The sequence below is a fragment of the Scyliorhinus torazame genome, chromosome 3 (genome assembly GCF_047496885.1).
Source record: "Scyliorhinus torazame isolate Kashiwa2021f chromosome 3, sScyTor2.1, whole genome shotgun sequence".
Lineage (NCBI taxonomy): Eukaryota > Metazoa > Chordata > Chondrichthyes > Carcharhiniformes > Scyliorhinidae > Scyliorhinus > Scyliorhinus torazame.
In genome coordinates this window covers 261776897-261801721 of record NC_092709.1, presented here as the reverse complement: position 1 = coordinate 261801721, position 24825 = coordinate 261776897, and the positions used below count along the sequence as shown (strand labels likewise).

Genomic DNA, 24825 nt, shown 5'->3' with positions numbered 1-24825 from the left:
ATGTAAAAGGAAAACAATGAAGACAAATTTATTCTACACCCCAGGGTACTTAAAGGAAGTGGTGATGGAAATTGTGGATGAGTCGATTGTCAAATTCCAAAATCCTATAAATTCTGGAACAGTCCAGGCAGATTGGAGGCTGGCAAATGTAACCCCACTGTTTTAAAAAAGTGAGGAGGGAGAAAATGGGATTGCAGGCTGGTTAGCCTAACATCAGTAGTAGGAAAAATGCTGGATCATAAAAGATCTGGGTCCAGGTTCTTCCCTTCACGACGCTGGAAACGTGAATCACGATCGGGCGGAGAATTGCACAGAATTGAAAAATCGAGGTTTGTACCCGGTGCCCATTCCGACGCTATGTTCTGGTCCCTCACCGGCAGCGATAAGTTTGTGCCCCATGCCAGCAGGTCAATGCAAAACCATCATTTGCATGGATTGAAATCTCATTAGTGGGTTGGATACTTCATGCTCCATCCTTCCACACCTCTGAGGCAGAAGTCACATAAGTGCGAATTACTGCAAGTATTTACAAGCGGTGCCTGGACACCATGGCTGCTGAGGGGGTGTGAGAAGGAAAGAAAACTCTTAGAAACTCTCCAATTTTCAGGCTTGCTGAGGGGTGGCTGTCCAGGCTAGGACGAATAGCAGGGAATGACTTGGTGCCAAGTCAATGGACTCTGGGTGTCCCCCTCTTGATCGGGGTGGCTTGGCTCAAACCGCAATTGCTGCAGCATGTATTTTACAGTATGCAGGATGTGCTACTTACAGGTCCCTGGCTGGTCACTCTGCTGACCGCTCACAGTGTCCTGTTCACAGAGCCTCTGGTCATCTGGGAGCCCACCCAGGCCACCCCTCTGGGAATCCACAGACCTCAGCTGACCCATCAATGGGATAGGCGTGGCAAAGCTCAATCAGTGGCTCACCAGATGCTGGCACTCAGTGCACTCCTCAGAAGCGCACCCCCACTACAGGGGGAAGCAGAGATAATAGCAGAGCTCACGCCTAACAAAGGATACAAAGGCAAACAGCCCCTCTCAGGACAGAGGCCTCACCAATGACACTATCAGCTAGCCAATGCCTCAGGACCACCAGCTGCCCTGCCTGTGCACTGCGCCCTTGCTCCCAGCCATACTGCCCCTGACCAGGGTGTGTCACGGCCAGGACAAACACCACATTGCAGCTAAGCTCCAACGGATGCACACTTCCCTTGCTCACCCCCATCTATCGGACCTGCCTGCGCACACGTCTCTAAGCAAGGAGGCGATTTGATGGCACACAGTGAACTTTCCCACAGCACAACCAAGTGCCACCCTGCTGGTGGGACAACACATGGGCAACTCCGTGAGGAAACTGACCCCACGGGAGGAAACGGGACAGGGGCCACAGAGCATATTGCTGACACGGGCTGCAGCATTCACACCAGTATCCCAATTGGCAGGGACGGGTGGTGAGGATAGAGGATCCCCCATCACAGGCTTGGTGCCACTCACTGACAGACAGGGGTGCCCTGCGGATGACGACATTCTGAGGGGGTGGGGTGGGGTTGGGATGGGGTGTGTGTTGGTGGTAGGAGGACACCCGCTCCTGGTGGCCCTCGAGGTGACGTTTGCCCTGAACCTTTATGTATTTGGATCTTTCCAGTGTTCGAGTGGAGACCTGTGTGGGATATCGTGAACATCCACATACCGGTGCATCTGCCCTGTGCGCCCATGCAGCGGACCTTCAATCTGGACCAGGCCCATCAGGATGTCGAGCAGCAGGATTCACTGCCATTGCTGACATGCCCCAGGCCCCAGGTCCAGGGAGTGATCGATGCTGAGGGACAGCGAGGCTAATGAACATTTTCGATTGTCGTAAAAACTCATCTGGTTCACTAATGTTCTTTAGGGAAGGAAATCTTCCGTCCTTACCTGGTCTGGCCTGCATGTGACTCCAGACCCATAGCAATGTGGTTGCTCTTAACTGCCCCTCAAGGGCAATTGGGGATGGGCAATAAATGCTGGCAAAGCCTGCGATGCCCACACGCCATGAACGAATGTTTTTTTAAAATTGCAGTCTGTTGGCCTCTTTGTCCATCAATGGGAGGTTAGTTGTATCTCAATAACATGGCTCTTCTTTTGTATGAACATGAGTGGGCAATCAGCCAAGTTAATGCTGATGGGTTCAAGTCTGGAAATTTCAGTAGAGAACCTTTGTTTGAGGGTCTGGGTGGAGCTTACAGAGAGCGAGCGAAGGAATGCTGTTTTGAACAATAACAAGGAAATTGAAAATCGCTTATTGTCACGAGTAGGCTTCAATGAAGTTACTGTGAAAAGCCCCTAGTCGCCACATTCCGGCGCCTGTTCGGGGAGGCTGGTACGGGAATTGAACCGTGCTGCTGGCCTGCCTTGGTCTGCTTTACAAGCCAGCAATTTAGCCCAGTGAGCTAAACCAGCCCCTGGAGAAGGCTTTGGAAATCGATCGAGAAGGTCATGAAAGTTGCCACTGAGGCATTTTGGAAAAAGCATTCAGAACGAACGGCCCTACCAGAAAAAAAGTTGGTTCATAAATGCAAGTATTGCCTTTGTCTGCCTGTGAAAGTGACATGAAAGCTGCATTTTCTGTTGGTGGTGTTTAACGAGAACTAGTGTGTTAAAGTTAAGAAACTGTATGTAATCTGTTATTGTTGGGGTTGAAGTTTAAATGTTTAAATATTGTTTCTTATTTTAATAAAGGTTGTTTATAAAATAACCAATACGTATTTCGTATGCTATCAATCCTGAAACCAATCCATCTTTCCGCACCGTCTTAAAATTTAAAAATGTCATGGCTCTAGTTCAGCCTCTTAGCCACTGCTGAGAGCTGACCAGGTGTCTTGAACAGTTTGGACAGCACTACTTTTCTTTACATCTCCACATGTGCAATCGCTGACTGAAGAGACTCATCATCTGATTTGGACAAAGAATGGGCCTGTTTTCCACCATTGCTCTGTGTGCCCGAGATCGGAGCTGTTCCTCCGTCCAACTATTGGGGAGACAGGTCTGTGAATTGTTCTCCAGAATGTGACTCCGTGCCTAATCTAGGTCTGTGTATGTGTCTGTGCTGGTGCAAGCACATGCAGTGACTCTTCCACATTCATTTGGTCCTCAGCATCATCCTCCGAGGTGGGCTGGGGCTGAGGTTTGTCTCGGCCTGCTCCTTTTGATGCTGGAAGAGAGAGTAGAATTAGTTCCTGAGTGCGCAAAATCCAACATAATGTTCTATTGAATACCTACAGTGCAGAAGGAGGCCATTCGGCTGATTGAGCATGTACCGACCCTCGGAAAGTGTACCCTACCTAGGCCCACTTTCCTGCCTATCCCTGTAACCCCATGCATTGATCATGGCCAATCCACCTAACCTAATCTTTGGAATGTGGGAGGAAACCGAAGCATCTGAAGGAAACCCACGTAAACACTAGGAGAATGTGCAAACTCCACACAGACAGCCACCCAAGGCAGGAATCGAATCCTGGTCCCTGGCGCTGTGAGGCAGCAGTGCTAACCACTGTACTGCCCACACTCTGAAGGCCATGATGTGTTTAATTCATAGATCATCAATCCATAATGGGTTGCTGGGGGAGCCCAGCCTTGCTTTCACCACAGCATCCCTCTCCTCCCTGCCTCCTCCTCAAATGCGGTCACCCCCTATATTTTGGATGTTCCCGCACCGGTCTGTGATCTTTCCCTCTGGTGGGCAAGATTTGCTTGAAGACAGCTGGAATAGAATGTGATAAGAACGGGTGGGAGAGAAATTGGGAAGCATGTATGGTTGCTGTGTTTGCTGAGCCCTTCCCAGCAGGGGCAAAAGAGGTTGAGTGTGTAGGATGACATTTGAGAGATGGTGATGTTAAAGACAGTGTGAGGCATTAGCCGCAGATATTCTTCCTGTTATTAGTGTGTGATATTCATGTGGACTGTGAACCTGTAGAGTGCCTGATGCCCTTATGAGAGTGTGTCTAAACTGAGTAGAAGGGGACTTCCGGTGGTGGCCATGGAGTGAATGGTCGCACATTTAGTGGCTCCCGCTTGAGGTGGAATTGTTTGTTCCTTTTTCACCCAAGTTGAGGGGTGTTTGCTGGTATGAGTTGTTGAGCACTGAGAAATAGTCGGACTTCATTAGTGGGACCGGTTTATGGCTTAGATGAGGAGTGTAGCTTGGCCGAGAAAGTATTCGAGGTGTGACAGAGGAAAAGATGACGGAGGGCCCTGGGGTGGCATTGCCCATCCAGTGGTCTACTGAGCAACCGGTGGACTTTTTGAATGCGAAGTTCCAGCAGCAGAGGCAGGAGGCCTCAGAGAACTTGGCAAAAGTGTTGGTTCCGCTTAGGGCTGCTAGAGAGAGTGGAGCAGAGGTTGGAGGCGCAGAGTCTGGCACTCCAGAAGTTGGAGGAGGCGGTGGGAGAGCATGAGGACCAGCACCTGCAGGCCTCATTGGAGGCAGAGATGGTGCTCGTGGTGCACAGCCAGAAGAGGTGGCGGGAGAAGGTGGAGGATCTGGAGAATCGTTCCAGCAGGCAGAATCTCTGGATCGTGGGGCTGCCTGAAGGGATTGCGGGAAGGCAGGCCACAGAGTATGTGGCGGTTATGTTCAGGAAATTGGGGGGGGGGGGTCTTTGACCCCCGGAGGTAGATCGATCGAGTGCACATGGCATTGAGGAGGAGGCTGAAGGAGGGGGAGCCACTGAGGACGATGGTGGTGTGGCATTCAGACAAGGGGTGTGGCGGTGCTGATCAATAAGAGGGTGGCTTTTGAGGTGGGAAGTATTGTTAGTGACTCGCGGGGAGGGGGGGGGGTTGATGGGAAGCTGGGGGGTCACCTGTGGTGCTGGTGAACATATATGCCCCAGATTGGGACGATGTGGATTTTGTGAGGCGGGTTTTAGCAAAGATTCCGGATGGACCTGGCCATGCACCGGCGGATTATGGGAGCGGATTTTAATACGGTGCTGGATCCAAGGTTGGACCGGTCGTGCCCCAGGTCGTTGAAGGTCTCGGCCATGGCAAAGGAGCTGCAGGGGTTTATGTGGCGTATGGGAGGGGCGGACCCGTGGTGGTTTGAGAGGACGAGGGTGTTTTCGTATTTGTCGCACGTGCACCAGGTGTACCCCGGATTGATTTCTTTGTCTTCGATAAGGCACTGTTGGCAGGGTGCCTGGATTCGGCGATTGTGGTCTCTGACCACGCACCGCATTGGGTAGACTTGTGGCTGGTGCAGCGGCCACACGAGTTTGGATGTGGGGTTGTTGGCAGATGGGTTTGCAAAAGGGTGAGGGTGGCCGTCCAGAATTATGTGGAGCAGAATAAGATGGGGGAGATTTCCACCACCGTGTTGTGGGAGGCGGTGAAGGCAGTGGTAAGGGGGAATTTATATTGATTCGGGGCACAGGGAGAGGGTGGAGTGGGCTGAGAGGTGGGGGTGGGGGGGGGTATTCATATCGATTTGGGCGCAGGGAGAGGGTGGAGTGGGCTGAGAGGTTGGGGGGAAATCTATATTGATTCGGGCGCACAGGGAGAGGGTATATGAGCATGGTGAGAAAGCTAGTAATTTAATAATCTTTATTTTCACAAGTAGGCTTACATTAACACTGCAATGAAGTTACTGTGAAAATCCCCTAATTGCCACATTCTGGTGCCTGTTTGGATATACAGAGGGAGGATTCAGAATGTCCATTTCACCTAACAGCACGCCTTTCGTGACTTGTGGAAGGAACCTGTAGGAAACCCACGCAGACACAGGGAAGCGACAGTGCTAACCACTGTGCTACCATGCTGCCCATGTAGGATGCTTGTGTACCAGTTGTGGAAGCAGGTGGCGGCGAGGGAAATTGGGAGGGTGAGAGACGATAGGAGCACAGTGGTATCGGAGCCGGAAGGGGGTGAGCAGGACTTTTGATGCTTGTTATCGGAGATTGTATGTTCGGAGCTTCCGGTGGGGGAATGCAGGGAAAAGGACCGGCAGCAGTGTGGATCGTACCACCCACTGTTGAATGTAGATGCAAAGTTGTTGGTGAAATGCTGGCGACGTGGATAGAGGATAGTGTACCAGGGTGATGGGCGAGGACGAGGCAGGGTTTGTGAAGGGACGGCAGTTGTCGGCAAACGTACGGAGGTTGCTTAATGTGACAATGATTCCCTCGGAGGGCCGAGAAGTGGAAGTGGTGTGGCAATGGACGCTAGGAAGGCCTCGAACAGGTCGCGTGGACGTATGAGTTGTTTGGGCGGTTTGGGTGCAGTCAGGGATTTGTCGATTGGGTTTGTTTATTGTATAAGGCGAGTGTTACACCAGGGGACAAGGTAGTGGTGTTCACTTTCTCAAGCGGGTGGAGGGTATTGAGCGGGGGCGGGGGGGGGGGGGATTGTACACTGAGTTTCTTTGTACATGGAGGATTTCCTGCTGTATATCTCTGATCCCAGGGGAGGGGGTTATTTTCTGTTTGGGTGAGGGGGTGAAAAACTGGAAAAAAGGCGGTCGGATGCCTGGGTGGCAGTGGTGGGGGGGGGGGGGGGGGTGTTTCTTGTTGCCGAGGTTGGCTTGTTCGTTTCTTAGTTCCGTTTATTTTGAAAATGCATTCAAGAAAATGTTTTTAAAACAGAGTAAAAGGTTGACTTAAATACCAAAAACACAACATTCTGGACAATCTCAGCAGGTCTGATAGCATCTATGGAGAGGAGAGCTAACCTTTCGAGTCTGGATGACTCTTTGTCAAAGCTAGATAAAACTGGAAATGGGATCAGATTTATTATGTACTGGGGAGCGTGGAGCGGTGGGGCTGAATAGGGGGCTTACCCTGGCAGAGCACATGAGATAATTTATCTCTTTCTGCACTGCAGTGCAGTTATATTCAGTGTGCCCCCAACTTCCTTGGCAACTTCCTCCCATCCTCCCTGGCAGGCGAGGTAGGTCAGGCTGTTCACTCACCTGGTTCCATGCTTGGAGAGGAGTACATCTTGCCATTCGCAGACAGCCTGGAGGATGTTGTGTTTGGTCTTCTGGGCCTTCCAAAGGATTCCACTAAACACCTAGACCAGGATCTTTATTGAGTCTCGTGTGGTAAGGTAGCAATCTGTTACAGAGCATGTTATCATGGAGTCTCCTTATTACTCCTATGGAACTACACCTAGCACCGAACATCCACTTGTATGTCTTACTCCCATCCGCAATCTTCTGATCATGGCCAGATGTGTCTCCCCTTATATGGTCGTCGCTGGTCACATGACCTTGGTCTTGAGGCCGCATGGCATATCACAAAGGAGAGTCACCAGGGAGCTGTGGCTGAATTGAGGCATTGAGGGCTCTCTTCTCCTGAAGGATTTGACATCGCGGATAGCATATCGCGGATAGCGATGAGGACTGTCAGAGGATACAGCAGGATTTAGATTAGAACATAGAACATAGAACGATACAGCGCAGTACAGGCCCTTTGGCCCACGATGTTGCACCGACATGGGAAGTCAAAAAACAAAAGCCATCTAACCTACACTATGCCATTATCATCCATATGCTTATCCAATAAATTTTTTAATGCCCTCAATGTTGGCGAGTTCACTACTGTTGCAGGTAGGGCATTCCACGGCTTCACCACTCTTTGCGTAAAGAACCTACCTCTGACCTCTGTCCTATATCTATTACCCCTCAGTTTAAGGCTATGTCCCCTCGTGCTAGCCATTTCCATCCGCGGGAGAAGGCTCTCACTGTCCACCCTATCTAACCCCCTGATCATTTTGTATGCCTCTATTGTTTGGAGACTTGGGCGGAGAGATGGCAGATGGAGTTTAATCTGGACAAATGTGAGGTCATGCATTTTGGGAGGTCTAATGCAGGTAGGGAAATATACAGTGAATGGTAGAACCCTCAAGAGTATTGAAAGTCAGAGAGATCTAGGAGTACAGGTCCACAGGTCACTGAAAGGGGCAACACAGGTGGAGAAGGTAGTCAAGAAGGCAATCGGCATGCTTGCCTTCATTGGCCGGGGCATTGAGTACAAGAATTGGCAAGTCATGTTGCAGCTGTATAGAACCTTAGTTAGGCCACACTTGGAGTATAGTGTTCAATTCTGGTCGCCACACTACCAGAAGGATGTGGAGGCTTTAGAGAGGGTGCAGAAGAGATTTACCAGAATGTTGCCTGGTATGGAGGGCATTAGCTATGAGGAGCGGTTGAATAAACTCGGTTTCTTCTCACTGGAATGAAGGAGGTTGAGGGGCGAGCTGATAGAGGTCTACAAAATTATGAGGGGCATAGACAGAGTGGATAGTCAGAGGCTTTCCCCCGGGGTAGAGGGGTCAATTACTAGGGGGCATAGGTTTAAGGTGAGAGGGGCAAGGTTTAGAGTAGATGTACGAGGCAAGTTTTTTACACACAGGGTAGTGGGTGCCTGGAACTCACTGCCGGAGGAGGTGGTGGAAGCAGGGACGATAGTGACATTTAAGGGGCATCTTGAAAAATACATGAATAGGATGGGAATAGAAGGATACGGACCCAGGAAGTGTAGAAGATTGTAGTTTAGTCGGGCAGCATAGTCGGCACGGGCTTGGAGGGCCGAAGGGCCTGTTCCTGTGCTGTACATTTCTTTGTTCTTTGTTCTTTGACATGGCTTTACCATGTGGTAAACCACTGTAGTGTAAAATGTGGGTTGTGGTAAACGGCTACTGTATTACATGTAATGTGGTAAACCACTGCCTGATGGCTCCGCCTCCCCAAGGGCCCAGTATAAAGGTGGCTGGTCTTCGCCTCTGATCCAGTTTCTGTTTAGTTCATTAAAGCCTCAGTTCCGTTCACCACTCGTCGTGTGCTCATTGATGGCATATCTATTTAATAAACTAAACATCTAAGATGAATTCATCGCTCAAGCCTGATCGCCTGGAGCTGGACCCACAGGCAGCCGACGCCACTACAACATTCGAGCACTGGCTAAGCTGCTTCGAAGTGTACCTCGGATCCTCCACCGAAGACTTCACCGACCTCCAAAAGCAGCAGATCCTCAACGCACGGGTGAGCCCGCAAGTCTTCCTTCTCATCAGGGACGCCCCCTCATATACGGAGGCGATAATGCTGCTGAAGGGTCACTATGTAAAGTCTGTAAACGAAGTGTATGCGAGGCACCTTCTTGCTGCGAGATGACAATGCCCTGGGGAATCACTAGCAGAATTCCTGCGCGCCTTGCGGGTACTCAGTCGGAACTGTGATTGCCAGGTGGTATCGGCTACCCAACTCACGGAGCTATTGATCCGGGACGCTTATGTTGCAGGCATGAAATCAAACTACATCAGCCAGCGATTGCTAGAAGGGGGTACACTCGGCCTCCCAGAGACAGACAGCTCTCAAACCCGCTGGAGGTGGCCTTCCAGAACATGAAGGCCTACACCTCCGACCACGTGGCACCCTCATGGACGCTGCCATCATCCAACCCAAGTGCGGCGCAAGCCTGTGCCGCGCAGCAGCCCGCCAATGTCGGAAGCCCGAAGTGCTACTTTTCCAGACAACGCTGTCCTGCACGGAACGTGACTTGCAACGGGTGTGGGAGGAAGGGCCACTTTGCGAAAGGCAGCCAGGTCCGATCTCTGCCTAAAACTCCTAGGCCCAGCAGCGCTGCCTGCTGCCCGTCGGGGCCGTCCCCAGCTGCTGCGCCACCCGCCATGCGCGACCCGTGGGTGCCGCCATCTTTGATTTTGCCCGCCATGTGCGGCCCCTTAACGCCATCTTGTACTCCACCCGCCACACGTGACCCATAGGGGCAGCCATCTTTGACGCCATCTCTTGCCACCTACGACCCATGGGGACCACTCCGCAGCCTCCCGGGAGCCCTGCTCACCCGGTCGTATGCTGGCCGCCGCTACCTCTGACTGGCCTACCGACCGCCTACCGAAGCTCGCCTCCATCATGATCGACCAATCCCGGCCTCATCACCTCACAAAATGTACGATGACCGTCCGGATCAACAGGCACGAGACGGCCTGCCTTTTAGACTCCGGGAGCACAGACAGCTTCATACACCCAGATACAGTAAGGCGCTGCTCCCTCCCAATTTTACCTGCGACCCAGAAAATCTCCCTGGCTTCCGGATCACATTCAGTAGAAATCCGGGGGTACTGTGTTGCGACCCTCACTGTACAAGGCATAGAGTACACTAACTTCAAACTCTACGTCCTTCCCCATCTCTGCGCTGCCCTATTACTGGGGCTCGACTTCCAGTGCCACCTCCAAAGCCTTATTTAAAGTTCGGCGGACCCCTGCCCCTCCCTCACCGTTTGTAGCCTCACGACCCTTGCCCCACCCTCGCTCTTCGCTAACCTCACCCCGGACTGTAAGCCCGTCGCTACTAGGAGCAGATGATACAGTGCCCGGGACAGGGCCTTTATCAGGTCGGAGGTCCAGCGACTCCTATGAGAGGCTAGTACCAGCCCCTGGAGAGCCCAAGTGGTGGTCGTCAAGGCTGGGGAGAAGCACTGGATGGTCATCGACTACAGTCAGACCATCAACCGGTACATGCAGCTCGATGCGTACCCCCTCCCCCGCATATCTGACATGGTCAATCAGACTTGTGCAGTATCGAGTCTTCTCCACAGTTGACTTGAAGCCCGCGTACCATCAGTTCCCTATCCGCCCGGAGTACCTCCTTCGAGGCAGATGGCTGCCTCGACCACTTCCTCAGGGTCCCCTTTGGTGTCACTAATGGGCTCTCGGTCTTCCAACGAGGAATGGACCGAATGGTTGACCAGTACGGGCTGCGGGCCACGTTCCCGTACTTAGATTATGTCACCATCTGCGGCCATGACCAGCAGGACCATGACTAAAATATCCGGGCAGCACGGTAGCATTGTGGATAGCCCAATTGCTTCACAGCTCCAGGGTCCCAGGTTCGATTCTGGCTTGGGTCACTGTCTGTGCGGAGTCTGCACATCCTCCTCGTGTGTGCGTGGGTTTCCTCCGGGTGCTCCGGTTTCCTCCCACAGTCCAAAGATGTGCAGGTTAGGTGGATTGGCCATGATAAATTGCCCTTAGTGTCCAAAATTGCCCTTAGTGTTGGGTGGAGTTACTGGGTTATGGGGATAGGGTGGAAGTGTTGACCTTGGGTAGGGTGCTCTTTCCAAGAGCCGGTGCAGACTCGATGGGCCGAATGGCCTCCTTCTGCACTGTAAATTCTATGATAAAAATTCTATGATCTGGCACTTCCTCCACACCGCTAAACTCCTGAACTTCACCTACAATAAGGAAAAATGCGTTTTCCGCACAACCCTCCTAGCCATCCTTGGCTACGTTGTGGAAAACGGCGTCCTAGGGCCCGACCCCGACCGCATGCGCCCCCTCCTGGAACTCCCCCTCCTGGAACTCTCCCTCCCCCACTGCCCTGAAGAGATGCCTGGGGTTCTTCTCTTTCTATGCCCAGTGTATCCCCAATTATGCGGACAAGGCCCGTCCACTTATTAAATCCACCATTTTCCCTCTGACGGCCCGCTTGGCCATCAACCGCATCAAGGCAGATATTGCCAAAGCCGCAATGCACGCTGTGGACGAGTCCATTCCGTTCCAGGTGGAGAGCGATGCGTCAGACTTTGCTCTGGCCGCTACCCTCAACCAAGCGGGCAGGCCCGTGGCTTTCTTCTACTGTACCCTCCATGCCTCCGAAATTCGATACTTCTCTGTCGAAAAAGAAGCCCAAGCTATTGTAGAAGCTGTGCGACATTGGAGGCATTACCTGGCCGGCAGGCGATTCACTCTCCTCACTGACCAACGGTCGGTTGCTGTCATGTTTAACAATACACAGCGGGGCAAGATCAAGAAAGACAAGATTCTGAGGTGGAGGATTGAGCTCTCCACCTACAACTACGATATCTAGTATCGACCTGGGAAGCTCAATGAGCCCCCAGATGCCCTATTCCGCGGCACATGTGGCAGCGCACAAGTAGACCGACTTCGGGCCCTCCACAATGACCTCTGTCACCCGGGGGTCACCTGTTTTTTTCACTTTATCAAGGCTCGCAACGTGCCTTACTCCATCGAGGAGGTCAGGTCCGTGACCAGGGACTGCCAGGTCTGCGCGGAGTGCAAACCGCACTTCTATCGGCCTGACAGAGCGCACCTGGTAAAGGCCTCTTGCCCCTTTGAGCGCCTCAGCATCAACTTCAAAGGGCCCCTCCCCTCCACTGACCGTAACGTGTACTTCATCAACATTGTTGACGAATATTCAAGATTCCCCTTCGCCATCCTGTGCCCTGACATGACCTCTGCCACCATCATCAAGGCCCTGCACAGTCTTTTCACCTTGTTCAGGTTCCCCACCTACATCCATAGCGATCGGGGTTCCTCCTTCATGAGGGATGAGTTACGTCAGTTTCTGCTCAGCAAGGGCATCGCCTCCAGCAGGACGACCAGCTACAACCCGTGGGGCAACGGACAGGTGGAGAGGGAAAACACGACGGTCTGGAAGGCCGTCCTCCTGGCCCTACGATCTAGAAGTCTCCCCCTGGCAGGAGGTCCTCTCCAATGCGCTCCACTCCACCCGGTCGCTCCTGGGCACTGCCACCAACGAGACCCCTCACAAACGTATGTTTGCCTTCCACAGGAAGTCCACCTTCGGAGTCTCGCTCCTGTCCTGGCTGATAGTCCCAGGGCCTGTCCTCCTCCAGAAGGATGCGAGAAGTCATAAATCAGATCCCCTCACCGAGAAGGTCCTGCTCCTCCATGCCAATCCACAATATGCCTATGTGGCATATCATGACGGGCGACAGGACACAGTCTCACTCCGGGATTTGGCACCTGCAGGTTCCCCAGCGACCAGCATCACCACCCGCGACCCTACACCGTCTTCCCCCCCCCACCTCTACCCACCTACTTCAAGAACTGGCACCCGCAGGCTCACCGGTGACCATCACCACCACCCCCGCCCATACACCGCCCCCCCCCCCCCCTCCACCGACTCAACAACTGGGTGAAGAAGAGGACAACACGCTCCCGGACACGCAGGTCTCGACACCGGTGCCCACACCACAGCTGGGACTGAGGTGATCACGGCAGAAGGTCAAAGCTCCCGACAGACTTGATCTTTAAGTCCACTTCACCCCCACTGGACTCTTTTTTTTTTTAACGGGGTGAATGTGGTAAATCACTGTAGTGTATAATATGTGTATTATGGTAAACAGCGACTGTATTATATGTAATGTGGTAAACCACTGCCCGATGGCTCCGCCTCCCCACGGGCCCGGTATAAAGGTGGCTGGTCTCCGCCTCTGACCCAGAGGCTTTCTGTTTAGTTTATTAAAGCCTCAGTTACGTTCACCACTCGTCGTGTGCTCATTGATGGCATATCAACCATATTGCTGGTCTGCAGAGTGTGTATGCATAATTTAGCCTCTGCTTAAATATAGCACCAGAAACTTCGATTTAATGAGGTTACATGAGTCAGGACTCCCTCGCCAACCTCCCTCCCCCCATGTGATTCGACCGGCAGCTTGTGAATGTGTATTGATCAGTGACATTATGCTATATCATCATCTCTCCATCTGATTTATCTCTGCGATTCTGTGATACTGTCTTTTGGGTTTTTTTCTTCACCTTGCTAGTTTTCTCAGCTTTTCCATGTTGCGCTTTGAAAAATATATTTGTTTAAAGTCAGCACTAGGTTCTGCCTAATGTAAAGGAAACTTGATTGGTCCTCAGGTTTTTGACTATCCTTTCCTTCTATCAATCTTTCCCTTTGGGAAGGGATGGGAAGGAGGTGTTACTGTATAGTGTTGCCTTGTTGTTTATCTACTGTCAGAGGTATATTTACTGTGGGTTAGAATGATGGGTTATTATCAATGGTAACTGTTGTGAGGTGAATGATCCTAAATTTATATTTCTTTCCTGTTGACTCTATTCAAAGCTTGTCATCACTATTTGATACATTTACCTGGCTGTATTTTCAGTTGGTACATTTAAGCTGTTAAGCTTGAAGCTCTTTTCTTTTACAATCCCTCCAGCTGTGGAAAGACGATGGATGGATGCAAAACTAAGATTGACAAGCCGGATGAACTGGGGAGTGGAGAAATCTGTTTCTGGGGCAGAAATATCTTCATGGGATACCTGAATATGGGCGAGCAGACTAGAGAAGCGATCGATAAAGCGGGCTGGTTACACTCTGGAGACTTGGGAAAATTTGATGAAGATGACTTTCTGTATATTACAGGCAGAATAAAAGGTAACTCATTTAAAAAAAATTTCTGGCAGATTCATCCCCACCATCCTATTCTGAAATAATCAGCTCTTTGCTGAGTCATAGTGCTAGGATGTTGGTCACTCTCTTATTTTTTCGAATTGACCATTCTCCATTTTTTAGGGACGATAGTGTCAGTCTTGGCAGTTCATCTGGTATCGGGGGTAGTGTATGTTTTGACAGGTCATCCGATATCGGGGAATCACCAATTTCGCCTGTGGACACTTTCTGGATGTGGTTACTGGCAGTAGTCACAGTTGGGAACCTTAAATGATTATTATTCATGCCAGCTGAGGACAACCATAGTCCCACAACATACTGGCTGAAATCAGCTAACCTGTTAAAGACCTGCAATTGACCTGAAAATCTTCTGACTCTGAATGGTGCAATTACTCACAACTCTGTTGAGCCAGCAGGAAATCTAAAGATTGCTCTAGACGACTTGCATGACTTCATTCCACTAAATCAGAATTTTTTCTTTTGAACAGTTTTACAATTTACAACAACCCCACAAACCCCCCCAACCCACCAAATCCCCCCCACACCCCTCCCTCAACAGTCAATGTGGCCACCACCAATAGACTCACCGAATACTTCCCAGGGGCCTTTGGGATTGGCGCTGATGCCAGTGTCCGCAACCCCCACCCCCTGCAAGAGTCCGCCTCCATCATCCTCACCCACAAAGCCCACCCTCCCTGTTCCATCCTTGAATTTTCTTTGCATTCGCCACCCAATAATGCATCAAATTTGGGAGGCCTAACCCCCTCCTGCCTGCTGTCCCCTCTGCAGTATCACCTTCCTAATCCTAGCTACCTTCCCCCCCCCCCCCCAAAAACAAACGAGGAGATGAGCCTATCCACCCCCCTAAAAAATACCCTGGGCAAAAAGACCGGCAGGCATTGAATCGTGGCAAAACATTCATTTTTACTGCCTGCACCCCTGGGCCGCTTGCACTTCCAGAGACCTAAAATGAGATGCTGCCAGCTGAAATGACAGCCTCCCCACCTCCACTCCCACTCCCAGAGGGAAGACCGCAAAGTACTCACTTTTCCCTCCATTAAATTTGTACCCTGAAAACATCCTAAATCTCTGAAGCAATCCCATTGTGCTCCCCACCGAAGAGCTTGGCTCTGAAATATACAGCAAGAAGTCCCAATAAATCAAAATTGACCACAGTTTTATTAAGGGCTACTATCCTAACATCGTGCATGATGGCTACTTTTGGGAAAGCTGCAAGGAGTTGATGATTTTGTGCGTCACTGTGAGCAGTTGCCAACTACAACTGAAGGTAATCCTTCAGAGAAAGTGGAACAAATAAACTATGGGATCAATTATTTTTTTTTAGGATTCCTTCACATGCAGTATGGTAGTCAGACTAACTCTGTTATTTGGAGAGAAGTTAAGTGTGTTAGGTAAGTGGGTGAGGAGGAAAGAGATGGGGGGTGAGAGGGTAGGGTGGCGGGTGGTGGAGGGGGTAGGGCACCAGGAAAATGAAGGGTTGGAGTGAGGGAGTGGGAGGGTAGGTTGGCAGGAGGGTGGGTGATGGGATAGGGTGGAAGGTAAGCGACTGAGGTGTGTAGGGTGGCAGCTAAGGGAGTGAAGTGGTAGTGTAATGGGTTTGTAGAATGAGTGATGCAGCCATGTGTCAATGATACCAGCAGTCATGTGCTAGACTTTCGGAATGGAACTCTTAGGAGAGACATACCTAATCTGCAACCTATCTTGTGTATTATGTAAATAAACCAGTTTAAAGCAACTCCCAGAGTAAGATTACAGTCTTTCTAGGGAAGACACGTCACACATACTAGCAATCACTCCAAGAGTACACAAAGCAGGTAGTGGCAGTTTAGTGTGTGAGTGGTTAGGATGGCAGGTAAGTGTGTGAGGGAGTAGAGTGGCAGGTAAGTAGATGAAGAGGTAGAGTGGGTTGTTGTGGGCTTGGGGGATAGTTGTTTCAGACGACGGGGTAGACCAGGCTTGGATGGTTGGTTGAGTCGGAAGGGAATGGGGTTGGGGGTGTTTGGAGGTTAGTCCGAGGTAGTCCAGTATGGGGGGGTGGGGATTAGGGGTTTAGGCAGGGAGGTGATTGGGCAATTTGGGGTTGTGGAAGGGGTAGCCAGAGGTTCCAGTGGGGTTGGGGGCTCAGTAGCATAGTCACCTCGGGATACAAATAGTCAGTTGTACAGAACTTGAGTATTACTGAAAAATGGGACATGCTGTTAAAGCTTTCATATTGCAGCTTTCAAGTGCAGCTGCACAAGATAAACCAGCAGTAAAGGGAACAACAATTTGTACTGCGTGAGAAGAGAGGACTCTGGGTTAAAAATGGACTCTGGTTGTCATGAAGAGTGCAGCAGAGAACCGTTGGCTGTTAACTGCCAAGTTTTTGTTTCAAATTCAAACCAGTCTAGACAATTTGATTGGTCAAAGCATTTCAATGGTGAATGAACCAGGGAATGGCTATTCTGCAAACTATTGTTCAATTGAAAAAGCGTCATTTGTGGATTTGTTCCTTCTGTTTGCAAGGAGCAGGGCCCTGTGTGAATATTTGTGGCTTTTAGCATGCATAAGTGAGCCACAGAGAGTCCAACTGTGATAATCAGTGTATTCCTGGCGCAATCAGGATTGTTTAGCAAGTGTTGCCCAATCGTGGAATCGCATCTAATGTTGGACACTATGGTTGGAATTTGTTAGTTACCCCCTTCCCCCAAAGCCAGATTTCCCGTGGTGGAGGCTGCTCACCATTGGTCACAGGTGGGATCTTTCAATCCTGCCAAAGTCAATGGCAATTGTCATGGCTATCCAATCCCACTGCCAGAGAACCCATGGCTGGGATCAACTTTGGTGGTCCAGAGATCCTGGTGGCAGGAATGGCCAGAAAATCTCACTTTATATTTTGTGTTTTATAAGCACGGGTTAGTTGAGAACAGCTGAAGGGGTGTACTGTTTGATATGATCCATCAATTTGGGCAGCACGGTAGCATTGTGGATAGCACAATTGCTTCACAGCTCCAGGGTCCCAGGTTTGATTCCCAGCTTGTGTCACTGTCTGCGGAGTCTGCACATTCTCCCCGTGTGTGCGTGGGTTTCCTCTGGTGTTCCGGTTTCCTCCCACAATCCAAAGATGTGCAGGTTAGGTGGATTGGCCATGCTAAATTGCCCTTAGTGTCCAAAATTGCCCTTAGTGTTGGGTGGGGTTACTGGGTTCTGGGGATAGGGTGGCGGTGTGGACCTTGGGTTGGGTGCTCTTTCCAAGAGCACCGGTGCAGACTTGATGGCCCGAATGGCCTCCTTCTGCACTGTAAATTCTATGTTCAAATGATTGGGACGCATGGGTATCACACTAGCACTGAACAGTACTCATTTGTGTGTTAGGTAGAACATCTTTTTGGCTCGATGGCAGTATCCCGATAGTGGAGAAAATCACTCGTATTGCTACTATATAGTTGCAACATGAAATAGCTAGCTTCGCCTGCTGCTCAGATTTTTCAGGTGCCTTTCCCTTCCAGGGTAATCTGAGGTAGAATGGGCACTTTATAGGACGAAAAGTGGTGGTCTTAGGCATTCATGGGTTTGCACGAAAGTCAGCACACAATGATCTGATCAGAGTAGCTATTACCCCACAGGATGCCTTTGACATGCCCTATTTCAACATCAAGCTTGCACAGTGAGCAAATGGCTCAAGCCCTATTTCTGAGATTGCCAATTAGGCCAACCTTGAAGCACATGGAACTGTTGGAATCACAATGAGTAAATTTACCAGTGAAGGTGGGTTTACGATGGTCAGTGGTACAGAACCCATTGACTGATTTCTCAACTAGCACTTCTAGCAAAGGGAGCTCATTTGATTGCTCCATTTCAAAGGTGAATTTAAGCATGGAATGGAGCCCAATAAAGTGCGTAAGGAAGTTCTTATATTCAGTTGTGGATTCAAATATAGCAATGTATATGTATAATGCAGCATGAAAATTCATTTAGGGATGATCATGTTTAACTGGAGATTTTTCAGGAGGTAACCAAGGAAGTTGATAAGGGCAATGCTGTTGATGTGGTGCATATGGATTTTTAAAAAGCATTTGATACGATGCCACACAACAGACCTGTGAGCAAAATCTGAACTCGTGGAATAAAGGGGGAAGTAGGCACTTTAATAAGAAATTGGTTGAGTGTTAATGAACAGAGAGCAGAGATAAATGGTTGTTTTTCAGATTGGAGAAAGGTCTGTAGTGGAGTTCCCCAGAGTTCAGTGTTGGGACCCTCGCTGCTCCTGAAAGAAATGGATCCAGAGGAGAAAATCATTTTTCTGCACTGCATTATTCACCAAGAGGTTCTCTGCAATGGTGTTCTGAAATTAAACAATGTCGTGGGTGGACACAGTTGCAAAATTCATCAACTTTGTTAGAGCAAGAGCATTAAACCACAGGCGCTTTGTCTCTTTGTTAGAGGAGTCTAAGTCGGAGTGCACGGATGTTCTCTACCATACAAATAATAGATCGCTTAGTTTGGTGAAAGCTCTGAAAAATGTATGAAACCTGAAAGCAGAGATTGATTTGTAAGGTGAATACGTGCATTTTCCACAATTGAGTGGTGTGAATTAGCTGGCTAATTTCACGTTTGTTATTGATGTCATGAATCACAGTAATGAACTGAGTTCTAAACTACAAGGAAAGAGGCGTTTTGCTCATGACAGGCATTCCCATGTTGAGGCCTTCATGACAAAGTTTTTTTTAAAATCTCCATCAAATTAAAGACCGGAAGTTCATTCACTTGCCCACTTTGCAACAATATCTGATCAGAACCTGAACATATGTGTTTCTACCGCTTGCTTTGCATGCTGAATTTTCCTGCCGCATCAAGGGTTTTGGGGAGGTAGAAAATGAAGTGGCTTTGATCTCCTCTCCTTTCACATGCAATGTAGACCACGCTCCAAGTGACATCCAACTTGAGCTTATTGACTTGCAGTCTGACTTATTCCTTGCAGAGCGATTCAAATCAGCGCCACATCCAAGGTTTTGCGCATCTCTCTGTGAACAACACTTCCCAAAGAACATAGCTCATGCCCAAAATTTGCTTCAGGGAATAAATATTTTCTGTCATGAAATTCGATAAATTCAAGAACATATCCACCATCGGTGATGATCACCTTGTAGCAGTGCTCCGTATTACAACAGTGAAGACACCTGACTTCACCTCCCTTTTTGGTGCCCAGGAGAGACTTCCCTCTTCACATATTTAAAGTATCTTTTTAAATGGTGAGGTACTTTTGTTACAAAACAGATATACGGCACGTGAAGACACACCAAAATTCTTATGTGCCCCCGGGAGAAAACTATTGCCCATCCGTGACCCATACGTTAAGTGGACAGCTGAGCCAATTTATTAAATCTAGGTCTGGCCCATATATTCCAGTACTGCTGTTAACTTGCTGAGAAGAGCAAAAGGAATTGTGCAAATTTTATGGCCACCATTTAAAAATACATATTTTTCTTGGTTTTTGCATTTGATTGTGACAACATTACAGAAAGGTAAAAGAATAAAAAGCATACAAACAGAAAAAAATAAAATGATGAAAGGGAAAACCGAGTAATCAGGTCTGAATACATAAGAAATATATACACAGCTACGAGGCCTGTTAACATTGGGCCCCCAATAATTGGTTACCACAACTGTACTGTTTGACTATTTACATGTGGCCCCATGTTATTAAAACATACCAGGTGTGTGTTTGTTGGCAAACATTTTATCTCTGCTTTGAGAAGTCACAGGAGTTGAGGACTGAATTTGCACTCTCAGGAAATAATTTCCTACACTGTAATGCAATACCATCATGCTTACTGCCAGAGATTTTGTTTTAATTCATTCATGAGATGTGGGTTTCGCTGGCTGGGCCATCATTAATTCCCCATCCCTAATTTTTCTTGAGCTCAGTGGCTTGCTGGGCCATTTCAAAGGGCATTTAAGAATCAACCACATCGCTGTGGATCTGGAGTCGCGTGTAGACCAGACCAGGTAAGGATGGCAGATTTCCTTTCCTAAAGGACATTAGTGAAGAAGATGAGTTTTAGGGCAAGTAATTTTACTTTCAAAATATGAGCCAGAAATGCTTAGCAAGTACTGGTAATGTACCTACTGCTGCAAAGAAAAGTCATCAGCCTAGCATTGAAATCGGATGTTTTGAAACATTGAGGCGAGTGACTGATATCCAATTTGAATTTATACAGGATTTATTTTATATTTAGTGATTCATTTTATTTTGCAAATTATTTCAGATAGGAATGCACAGTGCTGCACACAACTGGTACAGTAATTCAACGTGTACATTTTTTCCCGAGCAAGAATTGTCTGACAGAACCTACCTCCAACTTTAACCATGACTCCTTTGGGGACCCATGATTCCTTTAAGTTATTTTCACTAAAAGTTACGATTTCCATGAACCCAAACTCAACTTAAAATGAGGACTTGCTGTATCCGTGACTTTCCATTCTATTATTGCAGAGTTGATCATCACAGCTGGTGGAGAGAACATAGCTCCAGTCCCCATTGAGGATTCTGTTAAGTCAAAACTACCAATCATCAGCAATGCCATGCTTATTGGCGATAAAAGGAAATTTCTCTCCATGCTTCTCACTCTGAAGGTAAGTGTCATTTTGCAGATTCTAACACTCTTTATCTGTGAATATTGGATGTTCCAATGCTTTACTCCTTTTCTTTTGTGGGGGCACCAAATCATGAGTGTTTCTATTGTCCTTGTTATTACGTGATGGATGTTAATGCAAGAACCTCTACACAATAATTCCAAAGAGCATTATTCTTTTTGTTCCACAAGATTAGGCAAAACATTGTCTAATGAGGGCAGTTGAGCATGAATGTTGCTTGAGGCTGCAATATTTGACTTCTGACCTTTGAGTTGGACCTCACAAATAAACTGCTTGGGGTGCTGGACTAAAACCTCATGAACATAAATATAGGAGTAGGAAAAGGCCGTTTGGTCCATTGAGGTCTCCATTGTTGTTCAATGGTTGGTTTAGGAATATAGGAACAGGAGTAGGCCATTTGGCCCATTGAGCCTGCTCCCCTAGACCATTACCTCATGATTGATAATCTACCTCAATGCCATGTTCCTGCATTAGCTCCATATCCCTTAATGTCATTAGTCTCCAGAGATTTATTGTTTTCTATCTTGAACATGCTCAATGGTTGAGCTTCACAGTTCTCTCGGTTGGAGAATTCTAAAGATTCATCACGGACCGTTAAATGCTCCATCACATTTTCCGTTCTGCCTGCGACGATTTCCATAGTGGGTGGGACCAGAAAACATCCCTATATAACTGCAGCAAGACATCATTCATTCCTGTACTCTCATCCCCTTGTGATGAAGTTCACCATACCATTTGCCTTCCTTATCTCTTGCTGCATCTGCATGCACGTCCCAACCCCTCACTATTTAAGAAATATTCTGCCTTTGTTGTATCTGCCAAAGTGAATAACTTCACGTTTATTCCCATATTTTATTCCATCTGCCATTTTCTAGCCCATTCAATTAGCCTATCCAAATCCTCTTAAAAACTCTTTGCATTCTCCTCCACTCACAGTTTGGTATCATCAGTAAATTTAGAAGTATTACTTTTGGTCGCCACATACAAATCATTTATATACATTGTGAACAGCTGTGGACCTAGTACTGCTATTTGCAATAGCCCACTAGTAACTTTCATCCTGAAAATTATCTTTTTTTATTCCTGCTCTCTATTTTCTGTCTATTAACAAATTCTCAATCCCCACTAGTATAGTTCCCCAAATCCCATGTGCTCTAATTTAATTTACTAACTCGAGTGGGACCTTATCAAAAGCTTTACCTCAATTCTTCTACCTTCCTGGATTCCTGAATCTATTAAACAGTCAAGCATCTGCAACCATTGTGTGAAGAATTCCAAAGGTAACAAACTTTTTGAGTGAAGAAACTTCTCCCCGTCTCAGTCCTAAATGGCTGACCCTTTATTCTGAGACTGACAGCAGTTCTAGTCTTCCCAACAGAGCATACATCATCCCAGCATCCGTCATGCCAATCCCCTTACGATGTTATATATTTCATAGAATTTACAGTGCAGAAGGAGACCATTCGGCCCATCGAGTCTGCACCGGCTCTTGGAAAGAGCACCCTACCCAAGGCCAACACTGCCACCCTATCCCCATAACCCAGTAACCCCAACCAACACTAAGGGCAATTTTGGACACTAAGGGCAATTTATCATGGCCAATCCACCTAACCTGCACATCTTTGGATGAGATCAGCTCTGAACTCTAAGGGATATAGGACTGATTTCCTCAATCTCTCCTCATAGGCCAATCCCCTGATCCCTGACATTAATCTATACCCTCCCTTGGTTAAGGGTTCTGGAACTGTGTGCAGTCCTCCAGGTGTGCTTTCATAATTGTATGGAAGCACCACACAAATATACATTCAATGTGAGTCATACGCAGAGGCGGATTTACAATGAAGCACACCATGCCTGGGGGGCAGCTAGTGCACAGGGCATCCAATTACGGCCTGATTCCCCTGTATTTGCTGATCGGCTCAACATGAACCTGTCAGCAGGCAGGCAATGCAGAGCGAAATCAGACTCTGATTGTCGAGCCTAAACGAATGGGAAAACACTGATCTGAACCGTACGAACGGTTATCTTGAGGTGTGCGTGAGGAACAGAGAGAGATGAGGAGGCAGAGTTGCTGAGGTTTTACTGTTTTTGTGAAAGGCAAGTAGGTTTGCGACTTGACCCAGGGCAGGCCAACAACAGCGAGGTGTGATGCATCGAAAGCCACCACGAGGTGAGGTTAGCCACCAAGGGGAAACAGCAGGCGAGGTGGGGTGACTCGTCCCAGGGCTGAGGGCAGGCCAGGGAGGTGCCTAAAGCCACCACGAGGTGAGGTCAGCTGCCAAGGGGAGGAGCAGGCAAGGCAGGCAGGCCAGTGATAGCAAGGAGGCCACCACAAGGTGAGGTCAACCACCAAGCAGGCAAGGCGAGCAGGTTTGCGACTCGACCCAAGCCAATGACAGCGAGGCGCGGTACACTGAATCAAGCATTAACCACAAGGAGATGATGAGTGAGGTAGAAAGCTGCCTAGAAGACCTCAGGCGAGGGAGGTGAGTGAGATTGTGAGAACGGAAGAGGGTGAGGGGTGGGGGAGACTGAGGGGGATGGAGTGGGTGTGGGGGTAGGAGATTGTGTGAGAGGGTCGGGCTGCAGACATGCAGGGAGGAAGAGTGTCTTGAGAACCAGTGTGTATTTTGGAGGGAGGGAGAGTTTATGGTGGGATTGGGGGTCCACATGGGGGCAGAGTTTGTGAGGGGGGGGGGGGGGGTGGAGATTGGGCAGGAGAAGAGAAAGGTGCTTGTTGTTTGAAATCCAGAATCGCTACGTCATAGTTAAGAAAATTAATCCAATTTTTGCAGAGCTCGAATTGAAGCTGCTAATGTTGGATTGACTGTACAAAATGCTGCTCTTTCAGATACTTAATTAGAATCAAGATCAGTTTATTTAGCAATGTGAAGTGACACCAATCTGGCAGACAAAAAACAGAAAATTTCAAGGTGAGGCAAGAGGATGAAGAGGGGCAAAAACAAGTTTGTCATTTTACTTTAAAAAGTTCAAGAATTGAGCAGTGCACATTCATCCTTCATCCAAGAATGTGGGTGAATTGTCTGATCACTTAGATTTGCCAATTTCCGGAGATACCACGTCACCTGAAAAAGTTGAACAAGAAGTGGACTCTGAAATGACAATGGAACCACAATGATCTTGCAAATTTCTTTGCTGATGTGAGGGAGGAAACATACGATGAAGACATTGCCTTATGGCCAAAATCTGTTCTACTGGGTATAATAGATTATCTCCTATTAAATAAACCAGAAAACATGGGTAATATGGAAAATTTGGGAAAAGTGTTTTAGGTTGGAGGTCGAAAGCAGGTCAGACGTCGCCTTAAGTCCCATTTTCTCAGGGTGAAGAGAAATGGGATGACGGAAATTAGAAATTGGTTGATTTCTTTTGGAAACCTCTAAGGCAGTCTACTGTTATTCGCAAATTATTCTCTGATCCTAGTAAAGGGAAACAAGCATTCAATGATGGGTGCTCTAACTGGGGAAATGTTGGAAGAGACCCTGTTGATCATGAAACTTCCAAAGCTGATACTAAATCTGTGTGTGCAATCGTTCAAAGATGTAAATTATCTGGAAGAATTGATCTTGCATTATTGGTTCAGTTTCAAAGGGAGTGTTCTTACTGGAGGAAAATACTGGGTTGTGTTGTTGCCACAGTCATAGAGTCATAGAGATCTACAGCACTGAAAAGGCCCTTTGTCCCTTTGTGTCTGCACCAGCCAAAAACAACCACCTAAGTAATCTCATACCATATTCCAGCTCTTGGCCTACAGCCTTGTTGCTTCGACATTGCAAGTGCGCATCCAATTAATTCAGCAGCGAGTTCCAGACACCCCACCAACCTCTGGGTGAAGATGTCTTCCTCACATTCCCTCTGAACCTCCTGGCCCTGATTCAACACCAGATGTGAGTCATGTGGACCAATTAACATTAATTTGTGACTAGTGATGGTGA

At 48.4% G+C, this 24825-nt stretch overlaps 1 protein-coding gene across 4 annotated transcripts in view; it reads left to right on the top strand.

Moving 5' to 3' along the window:
• Positions 1-24825, top strand: part of LOC140409078 (long-chain-fatty-acid--CoA ligase ACSBG2-like) — a 278888-nt gene that overhangs the window by 221092 nt on the left and 32971 nt on the right. For all 4 annotated transcript variants that reach the window (XM_072497172.1, XM_072497171.1, XM_072497170.1 and 1 more), the window contains 2 exons: positions 13980-14197; positions 20709-20848. In XM_072497172.1, the coding sequence (XP_072353273.1) occupies positions 13980-14197; positions 20709-20848 (358 nt within the window). The remainder of the gene's footprint in view (positions 1-13979; positions 14198-20708; positions 20849-24825) is intronic.